We start from the raw sequence: 9,362 nt of genomic DNA, 5'->3' as shown, positions 1-9,362 counted from the left end.
TACATGATACACCACAAAATAACATAATAAAATTTGATACATGGTGTATTCGACTCATTACATACTAAACTTGTGAAACATGGCTCCTAACTAGAGAACATAAATAATATAATAAAACTTTATGATATTATTCATAGCTTTTCGGAAAAACTATTGTTTTCCTTCATGTACCATATGTATCATGTATTCAAATGGTGTGAAAATGATGGATATGGAACTTGAAGAAACTTGGTGTATTACAACGGTTCAACCACTAGTTTTGTTGTAAATCATTGGATATTGTAATGTTCATATTGTCACATATATTGTGCCAGTGGGCATAAACCTGATGTATATGGACTTGGTAAAGCTTGGTGAAAAATTAATATACGCTTCCTTGTGTTTCATAGAGTTTAGAATTCTAATTTTAATTTATTTATTTTCAAAATATATTCAAAAATGGTCTTTTCTCGAAGTCCTCATTGCATGAAACACAAAGATGCAAACATATCATAAATTAGACTATTGGTTCAAAAGATAAATTAGATTCAAACTCTGAAATCATGTGAAAAATGCATGGGAAGGTGAAGTATTATTGTGTGCACTCTGATAGGGAATAGAGGAGAGAAGTTTCAGGAATATGAGGAAAAAGTTGTCATGATGATGGAGAAAAAGTGACGTGACTGATGCATACTTAGAACTAATAACTATGCTACTGTTTCTCAAACAAAAAAAATTATACTACTGAGATACATCATCATAGGACATAAGCTCACGGGCTCTGAGCTCCCTGATGAAGCCGACGAGCCGCTCCAGGTCGGATGACGACGAACCCCCCACCGCAACGTCTAGCTTCAACTGCTGCGCCATTGCATGGGCCCTACCTCTGAGCTCGCCGGACTCCATGGCTTCCCTCACCTTCCCCTGTACGATGGCCCTGTTGCAAAGGTCCTTCATGTCCATACCCGTCCTCCACACCGCGCCTACGAAGCGGCTGTTTATCTGCTGGTCGGCGAAGAATGGCCAGCACACCATCGGCACGCCCTCGGCCGCGGCCTCCAGCGTCGAGTTCCACCCACCATGCGTCAGGAAGCACCCCACCGCGCGGTGCCGCAGCACGCCCCTCTGCGGTGCCCACTCCACCACACGCGCCTTGCTGCCCGCCTCCTTGACGGCTTCTCGGAGCACGGAGCCTGTGGTCTTCACCATGTCCGGCCGGAGCACCCAGAGGAAGGCGTAGCCGGTGGCGACGAGGCCGGCCAGGAACTCGGTGAACTGCTCGTGCGAGATCACGGCGAGGCTTCCTAGGCTCACGTACACAACGGAGCGGTCCCCGTGGCCGTCGAGCCACGCCATGCAGCTATCGTCCTCGCTCCACAGGCTAGCGGCTGCGTCATGCTCTGCATGCAGAGGGCCTATGGCGAAGAGGTCGCGCATGTGCGGCGCGATGCGCGCGAGCGCTGGACCCTCCATGGACGCGGCGGTGTTTAGTATGAGTGCCCGCGCCTTGCCGGCGTGAGCGATGCCCTCGGCGATCGCCAGCAGCATGGGGTCGAAGGCGCCGTCCTCGCTGCGTCCGACTCCACGTGGAAGGTCTCGCCGCCGTAGGAAGCCCTCCATCCCTGGGACGCCGCGCACCGGGTCGTCTGCAGGGAAGGGGACCTCGCCGAGCTCCACGAGCGTTGGCACGGACAGGTACGCCAAGTAGCTGCACGCGCTGGCCGTGCGGAAGGCGAGGGCCGGGACGCCGAGCTCCTCCGCGATGTCGACTGCGAACGGCATGATGCCGTCGGCGATAACGCAAGTCAACGGCGGTGCATCGGAATCGGATCGAAGCGACAGTAGCAGGGCGCGGTACGCAGCGCTGCCCGTCGTGAACATGGACTCCGTGAGCTCCTTGAGGCTGCGCACCGAGCGGGGGTGGTCGTCCGGGAGGCCGTCAGGAACGGACAGCAGGCGGAGGCCCGGCGGCAGCGCCGCTCGGGCAAGGCGGCTGAGGTTGTGCTCGGTGTGGAGGAAGGTGACGCGGAAGCCGGCGTCGAGGAGGGCGGCGGTGAGATGGAGCATGCAGTTGATGTGGCCCTGCAGCGGCCACGGGAACACGAGAACATGCGCCGGCGCGTCCATTCCTTGGGTCAGACGCTAGCTAGGCTCCAACAAAGGGAGCGGTATTGATGGCAACTCAGTGCTTTCGTATCATATTTTGCCGTCTCGAAGTATAGTTCAAAAAACCAGTCCGGACCGGTGGTTGGACCTAAAAAAATTGGAACCGGCGCCCCTATTGGTTTTTTAAGCTAAAAAGACCAACCTGCAAATTGACCGAAAAAATTATGTAGACTGGCCGGTTTTTGCATGAACTGGAGATATAAAACCGGTGGTTGAACGAGTGCCACACACAAAATTAGAAAAATAGCATGCGTCAAAGGGAATTCAAACCCATGATGCTAGATATAGGTGCGTAAGTTGCACCTTTGGCCCAATAATCATCTTGGTTGGCCAACTTTCTAGTTAAATTTATGTATGTTTAGTATGACACTAGTTCACAAAACGTATTATTATTTGTAGTATAAAAAACAGACAGCGAACCGGTTAACCGGAGGTCCCACCGGTAAAAGACTGAACCGGCGGCCTCGCTTGTTCGATCACCGGTTCAGTTTTTATGCCTAGAAGGGTGATAATTAGAGTAAATGCAGGTTGCATCAAAGAATGGTTGCGATTCCCGTTGCACATGCGACCAAGTTTTGTTTTGTCGTCGCTGAAGTTTTTCTTTTAACGTGTCTTCGCTGAGGAGTTGACCACCTAAGCAAACCATGTACAGCTTCATTTATGCCGAGGGAAGAGGTTTTCAAGTCGCGAGGGCATGATTGGTTCATTATCTTCTTGGACCAGTTAACCGATCCAGTGTGTAAATCTTACTTCATGTTCTAGAGAGCTTGTCACTTGCGATATTCCTTCTATTTACTTATACAAAGTCATTATGAAAAATACACTTTGCTAAGAGAAAAAGTCTATTTTGAACTCAGCTAGCTTTGTGGATAACTATTGGACGACGTTTCCTTCCCGTCCTGCCATTCTAATGTGGAGTTCATCCCTGGCGTCAAAGGGAAGGGATTTGAAGATGGGATCAAATCTGTTAATGTTCCTCCGATTAGTCATGAGGTATGGCAGCCTCAGCCTTTTGATCATATTAAAATTAATGTGGATGCCAGTTTTGTGGATACAATTGTACTGCGAGTGTCTGGTTGTTGCTAGAAATTCAGCGGACGAACTGATTGTCTCCTCATAGTTATATATTGATTTGTGTACCAGCATTGATGAAGCGGAGCTTCGGGCGTTTCTCGCAAGTGTTTATATTGATATCACTCTCCATAAGCCTGTTATTTTGGAAACAGGTTGTGCTTTTGTGGTCTCCTTCCTTGCACATGATAATCTTGATAGGTCTTCTCTCGTGGATCTGAAGGAGGAAGCCGTAGCCATTGATACGTCTTGGATGTATCTATTTTTCCAAACACTTTTGCTATTATTTTGGCATCTAATTTGCATGAATTGAGGGAAACTAATCCGGCTGACGCTATTTTTACCGGAACTGCCATGGTGTTCTTTCTATGTAGAAATAGAAGTGCTCGGAATTGGTGGTGGATTTCTGGATATTTACTTTGGAATAAATAAAAATACTAGAGTAAAGAAGTACTTGAGGGGGGCATAGGCCGTCACATGGCCAGGTGGCGGCTGCCACCCCCCAGAGCGTGACATCTGCCCGTGTCGGGCCCCTGGCCACCGCCTTGACCTGATTCCAGCACTATAAATTCACATCTCCTCCGAAAAAATCATAAGAGAAATTTCATCGCGTTTTACGATACAGAGTCGCCACCACCTTCGGTTCTTCGCCGGGAGCCATAATCTGGAGCCCGTTCTTGGCTCCGGAGAGAGGGATTCGTCGATATCATAATCACCAACCCTTCTACATCAACAATTTCATGATGCTCACCTCCATGTATGAGTAATCTTATGTAGGCATATGGAGGTAGAGGAGATATGGATAAGATTTCGCATGTAATCGTTGTCAGATTTCTTAGGGCTTGATGCCTAGTATCCACTATGTTTTGAGATTGATGTTGCTTTGACTTAGCTATGCTTAATGCTCGTTACTCGGGTCCGAGTGCCATGATTTCAGATCTGAACCTATTATGTTTTCACGAATATACTTGAGTTCTTGATTATACCTGCAAGTTGTATATAAATGTTATTGTTCTGAATCCTAGACCCCAAAGTGACAACAATTGGGATACTCTAACGGGATGACGATAATTTGAGGATTACATGTATTCACTATGTGTTAATACTTTGTCCCAGTTCTCTATTAAAAGGAGCGTCTTAATTGCCTTTAGTTTCCACTAGGACCCCGCCGCCATAGGAGGGTAGAACAAAAAATGTTATGCAAGTTCCTATCGCAAGCACGTATGACTATATACAGAATACATGTTGAGCTGGTTTGTATCGCTCTAAGTTATGATTGTTGCATATTGAATCTCATCTGAATGACCCATCGTTACTCCATGCCAACACTTTTCCTACTATGGTTACTTCCGTTACAATCATTACTACTCCACTTTGCTACTGCTTTGCGATCTTGTTACTATTTCTACTTCTGCTACTGTTACTCTACTACTATTATATTACTGTGCTACTAATAAATTGCTGCAAGAAAGTTATCTCTCCATGCGTGGTTGAATCGACAATTCAAATGAGGGCTTATAAATATTCTTTGGCTCCCCTTGTGTCGAATTAATGAATTTGGCTGAAATAGTATCCACGAAGACTGTTGCGATTCTCTATACTTTTGAGCCATCAAGATTATTTTTTGGTGCCGTTGCTGAGGAGCATAGCTCTATTTATTAAGTTCACTTAGGAGTTATTTATCATCTGGAATTTCTCTTTACTATGAAAAATCTCAAGGATTCCAAGAACAAGATCATGCCCCGTAAGACAAGGGGAGGTAAGAACCTTCCAACTTGTATTTTCTTACTTTTTCTATATTGTCTTACTTTTGCTATACTCTTTTCATTCTTTTATTCTATTTTATTTTTTATTTATTTTCTTGTCTTGGTTGAGGCCTTAAGAAATACTAAAGTATTTTCAACATTACTTTGCCAATTTTTTCATGCACTAGCAAATTACATTTTAATTGTCTTGACTAATTGCCTGTAAATACACATTATGGCTTAAATATAACAAATGAACCCTAAAAAGGCCAAATTTTGATATGAAACATGTAATGGTGTATACTGAGTGTGACATTCAAGGACAATCAATGAAGCAACCGTCACTTTGTATTCAAACCTGACTTGTTCCATCTCGAACATAGATTGTTCCTTGGAGATAATCTTATTTCTAAGCAATGTATGTTATAACTTTTGTTAAACTTCATCAAACTTTTACCACGGCCTCTAGGGATCATACTTTTTAGACTTACTTTACTTTTTTTTAATTAATAAGATCAACAATTTCCATGTTCGACGTCGAGTCTTGGCACCCTGCTTCAATAAGGCCCAAACAAGATTCAAGAACACAAACATAAATTTTCAACAATTTTTTCAGCTTATTTATGCACTTGTAGTTCCGATTTTAATTATATGCTTTAAATTCCTAGAAGTGCACTAAATGACTTAAATATAATAAACAAACCTATAAATGCCAAATTTTGACATGGAAAATTTATTGTCTATGTTGAGTGTATAAAGTTTTTAAGGTCAACCTATGAAGCAACGGTCAATTCACCTTCAAACCTAATCCATTCCATCTCGAAGCATAGATTCTTTTGCGGATGGTCTGGTGTCTAAGCATGTAAGTTGCACAAACGAAAACCAAACCTTCTATGAATTTATCACATCCTCTAGGCACCATATTAGGTTTCATGTTTTTAGACATTTTTGTATTTTTAAAATTAAAAAAATACATGTTCATGGTCAAGTCTTGGCCCGCTGACCTTGGAATTCCTTTTCCCTTTAATACTGCCTAAACATAGACTTGGGAATATAAATAGGGTTTTTATCCAATATTTCCAACTTTTACATGCACTTGCAGTTTAAATTTTAATTTATCCATTAAATGTGTTGAAATACACTAAATGGCGTTAATATAGAAAATGAACCCCAAAATATGTCAATTTTTTACATGAAACATGCATGTAATGGTGTATGTTGTGTTTAGAAATAAATTCAAGGTCAATCGATGAAGCAATTATCACTTCACCTTCAAGCTTGACTCATTCCATCTTGAAATCTAGATTTATCCTTGGAAACGGTCTGATTGTAAATAGTGTATGACCAAACTTTTGCAGAACCTTTTTAAAAAATTTACCACGTCCTCTAGGGGTCATATAATGACATCATGCCATGTTTCATGTTTTTGAGACTTCATTTGCATTTTTTTAAATTATAAAAACCAACAATCTCCTTGCTCGGGGTTGAGTCTTGGCACCACACTAATGTTTGAATTCCTTTTCATTTTGTTGGATTATGCCTAAACATAGACTCAAAACACAAATAGGAATTTTCAACCCAAATTTTTCATGCACTTGCATTTCAAATTTTAGTTATATTTTTTAAATGCCTAGATATACACTAGTGATTTATTAGCAAATGATCCCTGAAAAATACCACATTTGACATGAATATGTAATTGTGTATGTTAATTTTATAAAAGGAAAGTCAAGGTCAACTTGCAAAGCGGTGATCACTTCGCCTTCAAATCTATCCCATTCTTTCTTCCTCGGTGATTGTCCCATTTCAAATTGTTTTAAACTTTGTTGAAACATTCTCAAAAGTTTACCCCTCATCCTCTAGGTATCATATCATGGCACCATATGTTTCATTTTTTTTTCATTCTTCGTTTCCATTTTTCAAAATTAAAAAAACAATGAGCTCAATGTTCATGGAGGAGTCTTCGCACACTGATGTATGGAATCCTCTTCTTTTTTTTGTATGAGGCCTAACATAGACTCAAAAACACAAATACGATTTTTCATCCCTGTGCTTTCAGCTTTTTCATGCACATGCGGTACAATTTTTGATTATATCCATTAAATGCCTAGAAATGCATTAAATGACTTAAATATAGCATCAAATTTTTATCTGGAACATCCCTAATTTTTCCCTTATGAAACATATTACATTCTGTTACTAGTGCCAAATTTTGAATTTTTTGGAACCTTTTGCTAGTTTTAAGACATGAATTGCATTTCTAGTTGTTTGTGGAATAGTATTATATTTTGAACTACATGTATATAAAATAGTAATCTATACATCCAAGAAAAACAAATAGTTAGATATTTACATATATTTATGGCAACCTCCAAAAAATAAACTATTTAAAAAAATTGCTATTCAAATCCAAATGAACACATGTTTGCATTGCTTTTAATTATTTGCGAACCAACCAGTGGTTGGATGGTTAGAGGGACAGTGGTATTCCCGGACCACCAAGGTTTAAATCCTCGTGCTCGCATTTATTCCTGTATTTATTTCAGAATTTCCGGCGATGCGCATTCAGTGAGAGGAGACGTTTTCGTCGACGACGAGGCGCCTACAGTGACTTCGTAAATCTCAAGATGATATGCCAGCTCAGTCTTTCAAAGATGCTCATAGAGATAGGGTGTGCGTGTGTGCTTTTATAGAGGCGAGTATATGCACGTGTATATAAACGCTTATGTCTGTACTGATGTTTAAAAAATTATTTGTTGAGTGTCTTATAAAAAACACTCGGCAAAGACCGTGCGTTCTCAGGTTTTATGTTTGCGAGTGTAACACTCAGAATTGCACATGTTTGCCGATTTCTACTTTTCACACCAGCTGTTTTGTTCGGAGCACTTTGGCGAAGGCCTTGTTTGACGAGAGCCTGACAAAATGCACTCCACAAATCGCCTGGCACTGGACAAACAACCTTTCTTCCCCATAGTAAGGGCATTATTCTTCACCACTCACAAGTACAAACTGGATGATATGGAGTGCTCTCATTCCCCACATTTAAAATCGGTGTCCTCGTCGATCCATCCATATAACGTATCGGAATCAACAATCGGTGCAGCAGACATAAGGTGTACACCACATGCACACGTTTTAGAAGCCGTTATCATCATTGAACTGCTGACCCATCTTCAGGAGAGAGATCCGCGTCACCCTTGCCAGTCCGGCCATCCGTCGCACCACCACGGCGCCCAACGGCGCCACCGCCCTACGCTCGTCCATCCAAACACGAAGACTCTGGAAGATCTATCGTACATAGCACCTGCCGACTAGGCATGATAGAGTGTAGCACCTGTCGGTCAGGCATGACTTGACATCTCCACCGAAACTCCATGCAAGACGAAGCCTCTGCACCTCCTGCCTCTGTCTTACCTGAAAATATTATTCGGTAAATAATAAGAAATTTAGTTATGCAATTCAATCAAGTGCCATCTATCTATCGTCGTGTCCCTCTCTATTTCTCATTTACTTGGTAACTCGTTGCCTTGCTGTTTGAGTAATTCCACAAACAAATGTTCCTAGATTGTGTCAAAGCGAATCAAATTTTGCAGATTCCCAACACACAATTTATTTACGGGGTAAAGTTTCTAAAGAGATTCCCTTTGCCAACAAAGTAAGGTATTCTTATAATTCTAGTTTGCAATGTTCCCGAACCATTCTGCACCAGGTACCACCGAAGCACCGGCTAGCTGACTGCTATAATCATGCCATATGGCATTGAACTCCCAGCCACCACCTCATCAGCCTCGCAAACCTGCAATGGGGCGATGACCAACCGCTGCCACTTCCATTTTACGTTTCCTTTTTATGTGCCATTTACTAGTCAATTTCGCGTCCTCGCATATTGCACTATATATTTTGCCTATGGGCTAATGAACACTATCTCCAAAGTATTTTATCAGTTAGGACCAAGCACACCATGTTAACCAAAAATTTGTCTGTGTCATCTCACATGTGAAGGATGGAATGGCGTCGAGATGCTAATAGTTCGGTTGCAATAAATTATAAGGACCTTGAGGAGACTAATTATAAATTCAGAAAGTCCTTGATGGGATCTCATCGGGTCTTCTCTTATTTTATTACGATTCCAACTTGACACGCCACATGCATGTACTGTCCACTCGTCAACTTGACATGCCACATGCATGAACACAAAGATGTGGGTCAATCCAAAGGGATGTCGATCCAATTAATGTGCTGATTCATTTTGGTGTGAAGGGTCGGATCGCATCGATCGAGATGCTAACTTGCAGTAAATTAGAAGGACCTCGAGGAGACTAGGTGTAAAATAAGCTAAGTCCTTGAGGCTGGCCCTAGTGAAGCATGTTACTAGTCTATGTTACTATTTCTATAGTGCAT

At 42.1% G+C, this 9,362-nt stretch overlaps 1 protein-coding gene across 1 annotated transcript; it reads right to left on the bottom strand.

Moving 5' to 3' along the window:
* Nucleotides 1-720: 720 nt before the first annotated feature.
* Nucleotides 721-2,106, bottom strand: LOC123164022 (7-deoxyloganetic acid glucosyl transferase-like). The gene has a single exon (XM_044581446.1). It carries the CDS (start codon nucleotides 2,104-2,106, stop codon nucleotides 721-723), a length of 1,386 nt encoding a protein of 461 aa, XP_044437381.1.
* Nucleotides 2,107-9,362: the final 7,256 nt, after the last annotated feature.

The sequence above is a fragment of the Triticum aestivum genome, chromosome 7D (assembly GCF_018294505.1).
Source record: "Triticum aestivum cultivar Chinese Spring chromosome 7D, IWGSC CS RefSeq v2.1, whole genome shotgun sequence".
Classification (NCBI taxonomy): Eukaryota; Viridiplantae; Streptophyta; class Magnoliopsida; order Poales; family Poaceae; genus Triticum; species Triticum aestivum.
The sequence above is the reverse complement of the archived record's forward strand: the minus strand, read 5'-3'. Positions and strand labels throughout refer to the sequence as shown.